This window comes from Tauraco erythrolophus, chromosome 7, assembly GCF_009769465.1.
Source record: "Tauraco erythrolophus isolate bTauEry1 chromosome 7, bTauEry1.pri, whole genome shotgun sequence".
Classification (NCBI taxonomy): domain Eukaryota; kingdom Metazoa; phylum Chordata; class Aves; order Musophagiformes; family Musophagidae; genus Tauraco; species Tauraco erythrolophus.
The window spans coordinates 33,448,284-33,462,809 of record NC_141471.1 but is presented as its reverse complement, the minus strand read 5'-3'; the positions used below and the strand labels follow the sequence as shown (position 1 = coordinate 33,462,809).

The 14,526-nt window shown below is 37.8% G+C and overlaps 1 protein-coding gene across 1 annotated transcript; it reads left to right on the top strand.

The window, feature by feature from the left end:
* Positions 1 to 7,260: 7,260 nt before the first annotated feature.
* AGR3 (anterior gradient 3, protein disulphide isomerase family member) lies at positions 7,261 to 14,130 on the top strand. Its single transcript, XM_009991788.2, has 7 exons — positions 7,261 to 7,366; positions 9,720 to 9,783; positions 11,065 to 11,117; positions 11,774 to 11,850; positions 12,106 to 12,169; positions 13,234 to 13,317; positions 14,081 to 14,130. The coding sequence occupies exons 1-7, from the start codon at positions 7,261 to 7,263 to the stop codon at positions 14,128 to 14,130; spliced, it is 498 nt and encodes a 165-aa protein (XP_009990090.1).
* The last annotated feature ends 396 nt before the right edge of the window (positions 14,131 to 14,526 follow it).

Here is a 14,526-nt window from a genome sequence, read left to right as displayed (position 1 = left end):
ACAACTCACAAGGAAAAAGAAGGAAATCTTTTATACGTGAGTAACTCCTCACCGAAATCTGAATCCTTCTTTCCTTTTTCTTTCCTCCATCAGTGACGCTAGTGTATTTTTGCTTCTCTTTGTAAAACCCAGAGTCTTTTGTCTTACGGTCATAACAGAGGGAGCTGATACTGCCAGGCTTACAAAACAAAGGGTCGAGCCATTTGTTTTCATCTGCTGAAGAAATTCAGTCAGCGTTTAATGTGATTGAGCTGGAAACTTTTCCTGGCTTCCTGCAGCAAGACCAGCTCACCTGCAGCAGCAGACAGCATGGTCAGCAGGTTGTCAAGGGATATTTCCTTTGTAATATTTACATACAAAAGGCCTTCCAGTGTTTTCAAGATGTTCTTTTCATAAGGCTTTGAAAAATGAGACTATGAAAAACACACTTTGAAAATGACATTTCATCAGGCTCGTTCCACTTAATCTCTACTGTTTACAAAACTAGAATAGTTTGAGTGATAGACCCAATAAAGTGTCTACCTCATAGATGCTAAAACAGAAAACAACTTTTTAAAAGTTCTTAATATTTTTTTTTATTACTGTAGTGGAGACGTGTTTTACATCATCATCTTCTTCATGCCTTTCCCTGAGTACAGAAAGAGGCCAGTTCCCATGGGACCCAAAGAGACAGGAGCAGCAGAGAGGAGATATCAGAGAGGAGTGTTTCAGTTCTGCAAGTACCGAAGGAGGAGATTTGTAATAGTCAAAAGCAAAAATTCTCATTTTCATTTGAATTGAATATACATTTTACTTATAACAGGGGTTTCTTCTACTGAGCCTGCTGTAATTCAGGGGATTTCACACTTACTCTCATGAGGAGACGTCATAACCTATGAGAAACCACACAGAGTAAAGATGCATCACTGCAGGATCTTTTTCTTTAGAAATTCTCTCAGGTACTGACTTTCATCTTCTATTCTCATACTATGAATTTTCGTACTGTGCACTCAGCAAATTCAAATTTGTACTCACCTTAAGGGCTGAAATAAATAAGTTCCCGCAGGCTAACAAATCTGATACGGTTACCATGTTAACTGAGTCCAGCGTTACCTGCACTTGTGCTCATGGCCCACAGAGCGGAGAGTTCTTGCAGCCCAGCAGACGCAGAGTAGCTCTCTACACTGTTGTAACTGGATCATGTCAGCAAGCTGTACCTGTGCGAAAACTACTGGAAAAGACACGATAAGATGAACGACCTAGCCCCAGTGATCTCTGCAGCCTGAGGACAGTAAAGATTGTTTAGACTGGTAGCGGTGCTCATCCCCCGCCACTGAATCATGCTGCTAACTACAGCCACCTACTTCGGTTTGAAGACCATGGAATACACTTTTGGCACTGAAGATTTTGTGCACCTTGCCCAGGCAAGTGTTTTGTCTAGGCTTTGACTCAATAAAATTTTGTGTGAATAAATTGTATTTTTCTTACACAGTTGGTCCATGATCATTTTAATTTAAACTTATGCATAAGTGAGACCAAACGTCACATGGAGTTGTCCTGTTACACCCTGATCAGCTTGTTCTTCACATCAGGGTATCCCCTGCCCTGTGCCAAAACAAACACTCATGAGGCCACAGAAAGGGTGAGACCAGGGAACTGATCAATACAGCGTGGTTGGTTTGTTGTTTTTTTTTTTTTTTCTGAATTAGCATTTGTGCAGCACTATGTAAAGCAAAATTTAAAAGTCAGTTTCACATTTCATAAATGGGCTGATATGTACCTAAATCTGCTGCTGCGTGACTCGGACAAAAGCAGCAGCATGCAATTCCAAATGCCAGTTATTCTCCAATGTCTATCTCTTTCTAAAGGTCTGTGCTCTTCACGTGTTTCATTGCTGCCTTGCTCTGCCCTGTATTTAGCTAATTCTTACATTTCCTAATTTTGACCTGGATACAACTGTATATACACAGTTGACCCGTAGTTACTCTTACCGCCAAAATGAATCTTTCAGAATGGAAGAGAAAAATGGAAATGCCACCCTCCCACATTACCCTGGAGGCTAAGCTGGCCGAGTTCAATGGACAAGAGCACGCTAGTTCAAGGAATGAGCGCAGAAACATGCACTCAGTGCAGGGATTCAGTATTTGGCTGGTAACTGCTGCTGCACAGGTCGGCGATTGAAATCAGGCAGCACAGCTGGGCTAGAAGGCATCTCTGCTAGCATGAGCTCTAGCTTCACATTCGTTCAGCTGTGGATGCTTAACACACGCAGAAAGAAGGAGGGACAGAGAGCTGGTAAGGCCTCACCTAACAAGCACTGACTGAATAGGAATAGTGAAGGCATCCAGGTCAGCTTTATAAAGTATTACAGTCATTTTCTTCCAGTATCAAACCTTGACAAGGTCTGTTTGACGCGGACTGCCAACCTCTCCATGGCAAGATTGACAAAGGCTCAAATTCTGATCTTCAGATATAGATCGTGCAAGACAAATTGCTGAACATTGTCCTGTCAAATAAGGGCACTTAAAGGTAACTCAGCACTAATTTTAATCTGTTTGATTGAATGCCTACCCCTTTGCTCCTCACAATAAGAAACCTGTGCGGTGAAGTACACAGCATCTCAGGGTTGAGCTGCAATATACTTCAGTGCACTTGGAAAAATTCTGTATTTTTAATTACTTAACGATCTGTAATTAGTTGAAGAGTAAGAAGAATTGAAGCCTCAGTGATTGGAATTCCTCTGTGAAAACTCAAAGCTTGGGTGGAGGGACGTTCTTTAAATCCTCCTTGGTTTGACTTCAGATAGTCTTTTTTATTTGCTTAAAATTTTAAGGCATAAATGCAATATAGCACCTTGATTTAAATATCTGCCTGCATCTCTTTTGTAATCAAACTACACTTCCTTCTTTTTCAGACATTGCAGGAGCTAAGCGTATGTCTTGTTTTGAAAAGACAGGGTTCTGCTAAGGAAGGCAGGAGCCTCCCTTGAAATGGAAAATGTAAACCCCCTCCCTCCGAATTATTAGAATTTTGAAATTAAGGGGCTCTCAGGCAAAGATATGGGAATAGGAGTAACAGTTCTTTACTAGAAAAAATAAAAAAAAAAAAAAAAAAAAAGACAAATGCAATAGTACAAAAAAAAAAAAATAACAAACACTGACAGAGTCAGAATACGACCCTGTTGGTCAGGGTGTTGGAAGCAGTCTGATTAAATGGTGGCAGATGTGGTTCTGTTGAAGCAGTGATCCTGTAGAAGGGTGTAAGTTTCCTCTGCAGGCCCGGTGGTGCTGTAGATGGGCCTGGTCATCCTCTGGGAATCCGGTGGAGAAGAAAAGCTGCTCCTCTGGGAATCCAGTGGGAAAAGGCTGCTTGTGCTGTCCCAAACCCCAGATCATATCCCCGGTGGGAACGCTTGGCTCCTTCCTCTTCGGCAGAGCATCTCACAATGGGGCTGATGTTATTCTGTGAGTCATGCGATAGATCCTTGATTGCCCATTAAACAGAGAGAGCTCCTGGAGGGAGTTATCTATGAGTCATGCGGCAAGGCATTGATGGGCCCATTAACAGAAGATAATCTGCAAGGAGGAGGCAAGGAAAACACTGCCCCATCTGGTCTCAACAGTTCATGAAGATGGTGATAGAATACATAGTTTGAGGCACATCTTACATCGTAACCTAGGACAGCCTAGTATGGATTTAAATACAGTTACTATACTTTAATTGGAAATGCAAGTTTGAATTCTCCGTTACAAATGTTTAAGATAAGTCAGCACTAAAAATACAGAAAGTAACATTCTGCACTTTTTGGTACAAAAATAGTTGATAACATATAATACAAGTATATTAATGAATCATGTATATTAATCATATACATCTCAATGACAACAAACATCAATAGACCAAAGCATTAAAGACAATTAAGAACTCAGACTTTACATGAAAAAGAAGAAAAACTATAACTATACAGTCCATGTAAACAAATACATGGGAGAGGAAGAACCTAAAGAGGATTGCTTCTGATTCTCTTGCAAAAGCTATCCAAGGAGAAGGAAAAAGTTGATCCAGCTAATTTCTTTTTGTGCAAAGACAATGAATAAAGGACTTTGCCTGTATTAGTCAAGTTAGGTCAAAATTATATCAAGCATCACATCCAAAGAATCAGACCATTTTTAAACTACAACTCACAGAAGCAATAACCAGATACTTTAAACCGTATTCTTTAAATAAATAATTTTATTTTCCCCTCAAAAAAAAAAAAGTTCCTTTTATTTGTTAATTACATTCCTCTACACAAAGTAACCCTTGTGTCTTCCTATTAGGTTCATACTTATCTTCAAGCACCAGTGAACCCAGCCATTCACTGGGAACAAAAGCACCTACAGTTCCAGCTTTCATTGGTGGTTTCCTTTTTCACTGGATATCAGCCAGACTCAAACTGCTTGAGGGGGGAAGTAGCAGACACACATAAACCACTATTTATTTCCAGTCCACATACAAGATACCTGATACAAGCCAACATGAAGAGAAATCCAAGGATTTAGTTTATAAGCATGGGAACTCGGAAGAGTGAAAGTTGGAGGGCTGGCAGAAAAGGAAGGGCAAGGGTGGAGACATGTGAATTTGGTTTTCAGCTCAAAGGTTCCTCTCATTTTTTCCCAGGTGAATGTGCTGTTGTTCTGACACAGAGGCCTGGGCAGCTCAGGTGTTCAGTGCTTAAACCACACCGATTTTTATGTAACCAGTTCCAGCAAAAGGACCTTCCATCAGGAGAACTGATAGCTGCTGGTGAGCAAATATTTCTCATTCTTAACTTTCCTTTAATACAGCAATGGGTTTGGCTGACAAATGCGTTACAAGTCTGGTTATATGAAAAAGACAAATTACAAGTGCTTAGAGATTAGCTAGCAAAACATTTGTTCTGACAAAAAAACCCCGAAGATTATTTATATGGTGTTGGCTGTCATTTTTTCTCTTAATCGTTAACTAACATTGGATCATGTAACATCAAAAATTCAGAATATTGAATTTAAACTGCCTCCAGCTACAGCTCCATAAATTATCCTTCCAAACCCCTATTGGTTTTCAATAGGATGACAATCAATTATTTAAGCTTCAGATAATTAATCTTGTAACTGGAAGAGATTTATACTTTGATTTATTCATGAATACATCACGAAAGAAAGAACTGATTCATGCATTCCATACCTGCTTTGTAGAGACATTATCTGGTGTGATTTCAAAGCCGTAATTATCTACACTTAAATAGCATTTTAACATGTTAATGTGGATGCTACATTTTCTTATTAACATGTAATAGGTAAACTGATACTTAAAATTGTTATTAACTTTCACACAGTTATTAACTGTGTGAAATTATTATTATGAAATGTTAATAATTGTTATTAACTTTCACACACCTTGCTGACTGAAGTTACTGCTCTGCACAAACATGGGGAAAATTCTAATGGAATTTTTATTACCAAAAAATACATCATCCCCCAGACTTAACTAAAAGTTACAGTCTCCGCTTAGAAAACACTGGGAAACTTCACGTTTTCTTACTAAACATCTATAATCTCCAATCATCAAATTAATGGGCATAATGAATAAGTTCCAAAGGAGATTCCTTTCTAAAACTCAGCCAACGATAGCTAATATGAACAAGCCTAAGGAGAAAAATATGTGAAACAAAGAACAACTCCAGAGTTCTGATGCCATCTGGGGGAAAGGGAACTGTTGTGAACAAGACTGAGGAGAAAAGTATTACAATAGATGTATTAATTATTTTAGCATCCTTCAGAAACATAGAATTCTTACTATAAGATGGTAGTTTATTTTTTTCTAAAATTTTGCACAATTTAATGTGCAAATTTTTCTCCAGTCACTTGAATAGAATACTTTTCTTGTCTTGAGATTACCAGCTATTGGAAGCAGCATTTGAGTTTATTCACTAGAAATTGAACTGTTAACAGTAATGTTAGTAATGTTGAGGAATTCATTAAAGTAAGGATAAAAGCTGCTTCACTTTTCATGCCTCTCAGTCCTAAGAAGCACGAAGCATCTTTTACCAGCGCTCAGGGCTGTAATTCCATACTGGATATTGCTTTAAATTCAAGTTTGAAATTTTTTTTATCAATACAGACACAAGTGCTTTGGGGGATTTTTTTTTTTTTTTTTTTGTAATTTAAATCAAAGCACTTTCTCAACAGGTCATGCTGGTAACTCCCAAAGCTCAGGCTCTGAAAAGTGGAATCTCCAGCAAGAACTGATAAGTTGACTGGGTGGTATCCTGGGCTACATGCATCATATTTTTAACTTAGTTCAAATCATCAGAGCTTTAATGGCTAAAGATGATTGTACCGGGCAGAAAGAAGACTTATAAATTAAAAGAATTTTTCTTTGTAATGCCTTTTCTCAACTACCACTTTTGTTCTCTGACTTTTATCAAGACCAGAAGTTATTGAATTTCTTTTACAATCATCTTTGTCAGGAAGAGAAGCAAACATCTTCAGAGTACTGAAACAGCCAGGAGCATCGATGCATTGTTTTATTAAGCAGGACTTGGGCTGAAAATCAGTTTTAAAATGCCATGAAGAATGGGGAAAATTTTTGAGTTTTCATTCTGAGAAATAGCTGGAAATTTCCTTAACATTTGTCTCACAATCTTTAACATCCTGGTTCACAAGAGTGCAGGCTAAAAAAGTGATAGCAATGTCAACATTCTGGAGGGATTCGCTGATTTGAAATGCATTATGCCTAGAGGCAAATACTCGTCAATTTTCCTATTTTATTATGGAGGATATCATGAGACATCTTTTGACCAAAAAAACCTACTGTCCATAAAAAAGAGCCCATGCTGTTAGTTTTCACTGAAACCAAAAAACTAACAGAATGAACAGCTAGCAGCACTGTCTTGAAGTTGTCATGATCCAGTATTCCGACATTGTACTAGTTCATAAGAAACAAAGGTTGAGTGACTAGAAATGAACTGAAATTAACTTTGCTCTCCTGATCCCACTGTGGTGAGAACTGTCCCCTGCAGCCTAATTTTGACAGCTGAAAGCAGTGCTGCACAATAAAATTAAGCACCTAAATTTTGTACTTTTCTCACAAAGAGAAGCATTTCCAGAATTAATCAAAACTGTCTCTGTAGCATAGGTTGTTAGGATACCACTAATAATCTGATTTACACTGCACCAGATTACAAATCCGTGTGACTAAAGCTTTTCCTTTGTTTTCCAGTTCCCTTGCTGTGTTGAAAGGGATCTTCTCAAAGAAATAATGCTCCATTCGACACTGGCCTTGTCCCTCCTGCTAATTGCAGTCTCTTCCAACCTTGCGATGGCAATCAAAAAGGAAAAACGAGCACCTCAGACACTGTCAAGAGGTACTGTATATTTACTGTATATAGTTACCTCCTTATCTTACAGTCTAGATCAGCAAATGTTTTTATTTAGAATATACCTGAAAGCACATATATATGTTAAGTGACACTCTAAGTAGTGTATCTTCTTATTTCATGTCGTTTCACTCTGTCAGTTTGTTCTTAAGGATATGTCTGACAGGGGCCTCACATAACCTGCATAATTTATATAACTCATAGTAACCTAGTAGAAGCAAATAACCTACCCTGAGTCTCTCAAAATGGGATACACTTGTAGAACTATCAGTGAAAAAATATTCTCTCTTACACCAGTCAAAGGATATTTTGCTATGGTAACTTGTTAACTATTGAAACATAGTTTCATAACTTCTGTTGCTCTAGAGCAATTTTTGTGCAGACCTATTTTTATACACAGAACAACAGTTTAAGCCACTGGTGGGTTTTTCTGGGTCACCTTTTTTTTTCTTTTGCTTTTCCTCAGCTAGTCACAGTCATGCTTTGCAGTGAATAATTCACTTTCTTGCAGTCCATAAATTGCAACCTGAATGTTACCTAAAGATCCTATTTTAAGTTATTTACGTCTGATCAGTCCTCAGAAATACAAGCAGAGAAACAGCTTACCGAGGTCTTTTCCTCTTCTCCATCTTCTCTCTCCTTTCAGGCCTATTCACCTCAAAAAAATCTCCAGTTCCCTTCCTCAGCTCTTCTGCAAGCTGTGCAAAGCCTGCAGACCCACAGCTCACCTCTGAGGTCTTCTCATACTAAGCACTGGCAAAGCCCCACCTGTCACAGAGGTCTCATCTGAGGCTGCTTATAACTCTGGGGGCATCCGGGCAGCAAAAGGAGAAGTGCAGGAACAGATCATTTGCAGGAATTGTACTGAAGATTTGAAGTTAGCCCATATGAAAGAAAAATATTATTGGGCAGTCAAAAGGCTTCACAAAACAAGAGGAACAAGGATAAATGTTTTTCCATATGCAAAGGGACTGTATATATAAGACAAAATCATGCAACACCTGGACTAACCAAAGATAAATTGCAAATCACTTCTCGTAAGTGATATCCATGGAGAAAGGTTATACTCAATCTGGTATCTACTGCCTATCTTGCCTAGATCAGGGTTTATTCTTCCCACTAAACCTAAATGCATGAAAAGATAACAAAATCCCTTCTATTCTGGCAATTTTGAATAAAATAGTCACAGTAAGCAAGTATCAGTTTTCTAATTATGGTTTCAGGCCTTTTGGGGTGCTGTAGAGCCTTTACCTGTAAAGGTAAAGAGTACTTTACCTGTAATTTTCGCAGATCAAAGGGGTGTACTTGAACCTGTGCTAACATGACCCTAGCTGACTCCTCTGTGCAGTTACCTACATCAGCAGTTGACTTCAGCTGGAGCTGGGAACACACTGGTCAACACGCCAGAATCTCAGCACCAACAGACAGATCTCTAATTGAAATCACTCTCCTGAAAGAAGAGATGACCTAGTATCATCACAAGCAATTGTCCCATGAAAAAGCTAGAAGCAAATCTCTGCATAATCAGGGCTCATCCAAGCGCTGTCTGGACCGTGCAGAAGAAACAGAGCCTTAACCTGGTCCAGATCCAGAAGCTGTTCTACGATTCCCACAAGGGCTGTCGTGAATGGAGCAACGCTGTCTGGGAGGCAGGGATCTACTACACAGGGGCTGGCATCTTTGGGATCTGAAGGCATGAAACCAACTGGACAATTTGCTTTTTGAGATCAGTGTATCACCAGTTATGGATGAGCTATGAAGCTGATGATTCATAAGGATTTTGTTTCAGTGGAGATTTTTATTTAACAGCCATTCTTCTATTAAATTATTCAATTAAATGAAGTACTTGCAGCTCCAGAAATTGAAATTCATTACTCAGGAGTTTACAACCCAAGACTATTCTAACAACGTTCATATTAAAGTCAATCTCATTTGAGCTGCCATATTTTATTTTTCTCTCTTTTATAAGCCAACTTTCTCTTTAAGCCCCAAAGGTCTACAGGAAATATGGAGCAGGCAATTTAAAAACATAAGGATTTGAGTGTAGATTTAGGGACCTCAGAGTATTTAGAAAGGTATCTAACAAACAGATTTGCCAAAGGACTTGAACAGGATATGCAATCAGCTGAAGGTTTTTTTGGGGGTTTGATGGTCAGTTTCTTTTTTTAATCTTCCAGTCCACCTATCAGGAGAGGTAGAATTAGCATATCCACAACATTTGGGAACCTTTGACTAAAAAACCCGAATCCTATTTGTGTACAACTATTGATAAATATTAAAAAAGTAATTTGTTATGATTTACTTGCCTGGCCACCGGTTAATCTTTCTGTTATATTTCTAGGGTGGGGAGATGAAATTACCTGGGTACAAACTTATGAAGAAGGACTTTATCAAGCAAAAAAAAGGTAAGAGATTAAAAAATCTTTTGAAAGACAAAGTTGTTAATCAGTCCTGCCTGAATATACTATAACGAAACAGAACAAAGAAACACCATGACAGCTGATCCGCAGACCACCCAGTTAAATAAAGCAGATTTTGTGCCTATAAATAAAAGCCACAGTAGGGGCCTTATGACTCTGAAGCAACATCATGGGCCGATAGTTTAATGCTGTTATTTCTTTGTCACAACAGCAGTGTTGTCATTTGAATAAGCGATGATAAATAGATATTATAATTCAAAAAAATACATCTCCTGTGGTTTTTTTAGTATTATGTACCTCTGCTTACTTCCTTAATCAGTCACTGGAAAGCAGTTACGCTTGCTTTTGCACGGTGATCTACCTCTGATGTTTTCCCCGATACTTTATTAGTTGGCATAAACGCACAATGTACTCACAATTTCTCACTGTCTTTGTAGAAATGAAAGTTCCAATCAGAATATTCTGGGACTCAGCTGAAAATATATCTGAGAATTCATAACAATACTTATTTGAATCTTTTTTACAGTTCATTTTAGATCATATTACTATAGCATGAGCTATTGTTATTTTTAAAATAAAAGGCAATTAATTTCTTGTACCCTATGTGAAAATGGCTAGGACCCGAACAGTTCTTGACAGTGATAGCAAATCAAGCATTAGTAACTGATTTGCCAAACAGTGACAGTAGTTTAAAAAAAAGTACAGGAGAAAATGCACAGGATTATTTTGAATTTTGACATCCAAAAATATAAAATGTTGATACTTTACAAAACTACTTACAGAAAAAATAATTTACTGTATATCTTCTCAAGAAAACTTAAAAAACATGAAAGTTTTCATGGGAAGTATTTCATGATAAACCCAATATTGTAAAAAGTATTTTATTCCAGTTCATACAGATTGTTTTTATTTTCTTAATCATAGAGAATTTCACACCTAAGCAATATTAAATACCTCTTCAAGTTTGGTTATTTATTAACTTGGAATGAAATTATGATGACTCTGCTGTTTCTTTCTTCTAGAATCTCTTCAGAAAACTTATTTAGATATAGAAACTCTATTTCTCTATTGTTTTCTTTTACAAATGAGCTGTGTTCTTTTCTCTTTCTCAGAAATGTCTGTAATCCTCCACAGAATATCTGTACGGTTTTACTGCGGGTTAACATGAGATTAAATGTAATTTGCCTTTTCCCATCTGCTAGTAAAATCACTCATTTGCATACTTGTCAAGTGATCTAACTACATGTTTTATTTTTATTAATAAAGTAACAAGCCACTGATGGTAATTCATCATTTGGAAGACTGTCAATACTGCCAAGGTAATTTTGATTTTTTTTTTGTGTTAAAATTTTGTGAATATTTTTATAAGAAATTGCACCTATCTACGTATTTGCTTTGCACTTACTGCAAGTTATTTAAAGACACAGGTAAATGAAAATCTATTTGAAACACTAAGAATTTGTTACTGTTATTTACAAAAACTTTGCTATGGAACCACCCAAAAAAGAACATGAATAATACTGAGTGCTACTGCCCTGCTATCCCTAATGTAGCGCCTGCCAGTTTGAATTAAGAGACACAGACAGATTTGCTACTGACTCATTGAACAGATTTAATATTGTTTGGCTCTCCTGAACTGGTAACTAAAGAAGGAGACGAGGACAGGGCTGCTGAAATCAATCTAATAAGAACTCTCTGAGAATAATGCACTTTTGTCAAGCTGAGACATGGTATCCATTGAGACGACAGGCTTCATAAATAACAGAAGAGAGCTTCCATTTTCATAGCCGGGAGGTTATACTGACATGGGTCAAAAAAACCCAAAAAGCAGTGATAGAGCCCTTAAGTGTGTCCTCAGGAATGTGAATCAGCAGAGACAGGAACAACGTTTCCAGTCTCTGGCCAACGCAGTGCCTAAATGCAGACGGAAGGGCAGAGCTTGAGATGGACTTCAAAATGATCATATCTTTTCCAGCACTGAAGAAAGCTTTTGCAGAAAACGAAGAGATACAGGAAATGGCCCAAAATAACTTCGTTATGCTGAATCTCATGGTACGAAGGGTTTGGGGCAATTTGACTGGTATCTTTTTTTGGCCTGTGTTTTCTCTTTCTTTGTCTTGCTTTTTCATGTCATTTTAGCTAAATATCTCTGGCATTTCAGTAACATGTAAGTACAGACATTTGTGCACGTGTATCCACACACAAGTAGTACCTTTTTTGATTTTGTCCTTTGGTACAAGATTATGCACATTATTTCAGTAAAATTTACAGAAATATTTTAATAACTAAGTTTAATTTCTCTGACAGCATGAAACCACAGATAAAAACCTGTCACCTGACGGACAATATGTGCCCCGAATCATGTTCATAGGTATGTACAATATTTATGTATTTTCAAAGACGTGATATCTGAAACTATGCCAGGGTCCTCTTTTGAGGACATCAGAATGATTCATTCTGCAAAAAGGAAATAGCTAAAAATTTATCATTACCATGGCATTAGTCTAGAACTTGGCAGATCTGAGTTCAGTTGTCCCTCTGTCACAGGCTTTGACCCTCATGAACTTCCTCAGGTTACAATATGTTCTGGAGGGTACCTAATCCTTGTGTGGGGGCGAGATACTTAAATATCTGTTAGCATCCGAGCTTTTGCTCTCCGTGCTTCTTGCTAGTGCTGTTTTAAGATAAAGTTTAAGGAAAACAGTCAAATATTTGACTGAATGTAGATGTCTACAGTGTGGACATTACCACAGAGTAAGTCAATAGTCAGTGGCATCTCAGGAATGCTTTATCCCATTGTAAAGCTGACTTCTGGAATAGATCAAATGAATCATGCTGCAGAATGCCTGTCCCTTTTCACTGACTGCACAGGGAGCCTAGAGTGACTAGCTCTGTGGTGACATCCAAAGTTAGGTGAGATAAAGGCCACGCTCAGACAGAGAGCAATGTAGTAATAGGAGTCGGTTAATTGACAAAAAGCTTGGAAGCGGAACGGGGAGAACAGATTTTCACAACAACTTCCATGATGGGAACCTTAAGAATCACAAGATTTTCATTCTGAAGGCTCTGGGTGGATCATGCTAATATTGCATTAGATACGAATGACCCTCGCTATGTGTGCATGCAGTCAAATTGGCCTCTCCTCATGTAACCCCAGGACTTGTAAACCAGGATATTTTTCTTTAAATATGGATGAAATGCATGTGTAATCTATCACTTAATAATAGCTGCATAATATAAAAATGAGCATTAGCTTTTGTTCAGGATTTCTCCAAGTAAAGAGCAGCTGGCTGGAACAGAGCGTAACGGCCTTGTAATTGCCTCATTGATGGAATCAGAATGGCTCAGAAACAGGGCTGTCAAGGTAGCACCACTCACATTGCCCTCAGCTGTTGTGGGAATGAGAAGGCATGTTTAATATGATTACTTTTTCAGACCCATCTCTCACAGTAAGAGCTGATATCACAGGAAGATACTCCAACCGGCTTTACACTTATGAACCACAAGACATGCCATTCTGTAAGTACTCCCTTTGTTGTGTTACTTTGCATTTCATGTTGTAAGCCACCAGACACACCCCATCCCGATCATTTGTGCTTGAGAATCTGTTATTATCTCAAAGTAATGAATAAAGACTGTGTGTGAGCATTCACAATCAATTACAATAGTCTGATCTGTTCTAGCAGAACACTTAAGCACACCTTTTGTCCCATTAAATTTATTGGGACTACTCAGGTACAACAAATGGGAAGATCATGAGTGAGAACTTTCAGGATCAAGATCTAAGCAGTTTGCTGGTGAATGGCGAAAGTCACTATGCTCAAAGGTATCTAACTAAGCAATGTAAACAGTCAGTAGTGGGAGGTAATCAGTAAAGAAATGCTGGTGGTCACCTGGGTACCACCTATCACCCATATTTCAGAAAGGAATGTGATTTTTCAGGTTGAGCTAGTCCTTACTCTATGCCACCTGTCTGACACCGATGCAGTATCTCACCACAAATATGCACGTCACATCTGATTACCAGGATTGCTGTTGAGAAATAAGGGAGTTGAAAGGAGTCTTGTCAAATCCCTTAAGTTAAACATTTTGATTCATGAAACTTTTTACTTTCTGCTCTAGTATCAATGCCACAGAATTTTCACAATATAAAGCTCAAAAATATGTGTGACCATAAATTAATTTCAATGTAAACAATTTACTAAGCAAACTAGGAGGGTTTTTTAATTGCATAAAAGCACTTTAAGTATATTTTTACAGTTCTTACTTATTTTTCTTTCAGTAATAGAGAACATGAAGAAAGCACTACGCCTCATTCAGACAGAACTGTAACCAGCAACAGTGAAATGACCGTAGCCTATACAAGGTGAAGCTGCACATAGGAAACATAACATTTTGAAATATTTTAGTTAATCTTTCTATCTCTACTAGCATTTTGAACTTTTACCAAGCAGCTCTGGTACATCAGATTTCGTAAGAAAACAATATGTACAATTTGAAGAACAAACATAGAAACGCTATTGCACCCATTTGGAAAACAAGAGGAGAAATCTATTAAACACTTTGAAATTGTTATCTGAATAACTGAAAAAGATGTTTTAAGGTGCAGAAACTTTGAGCTGTATTTATCAATCCATCTATGACTTTAAGTCAGCTATTACTTCTGATCAGGAGTTATAATCAATCTTTTTGATGTCTATTTGCAATTTATTATACAACTTGATAGCT

Excerpts from the sequence above, each read along its gene's own strand:
- AGR3 (XM_009991788.2), top strand. The coding sequence starts at position 7,261 with ATGCTCCATTCGACACTGGCCTTGTCCCTCCTGCTAATTGCAGTCTCT. Across the intron at positions 9,784-11,064 it reads CTTTATCAAGCAAAAAAAAG|TAACAAGCCACTGATGGTAA; the intron begins GTAAGAGATTAA and ends TTATTAATAAAG. Across the intron at positions 12,170-13,233 it reads GCCCCGAATCATGTTCATAG|ACCCATCTCTCACAGTAAGA; the intron begins GTATGTACAATA and ends TTACTTTTTCAG.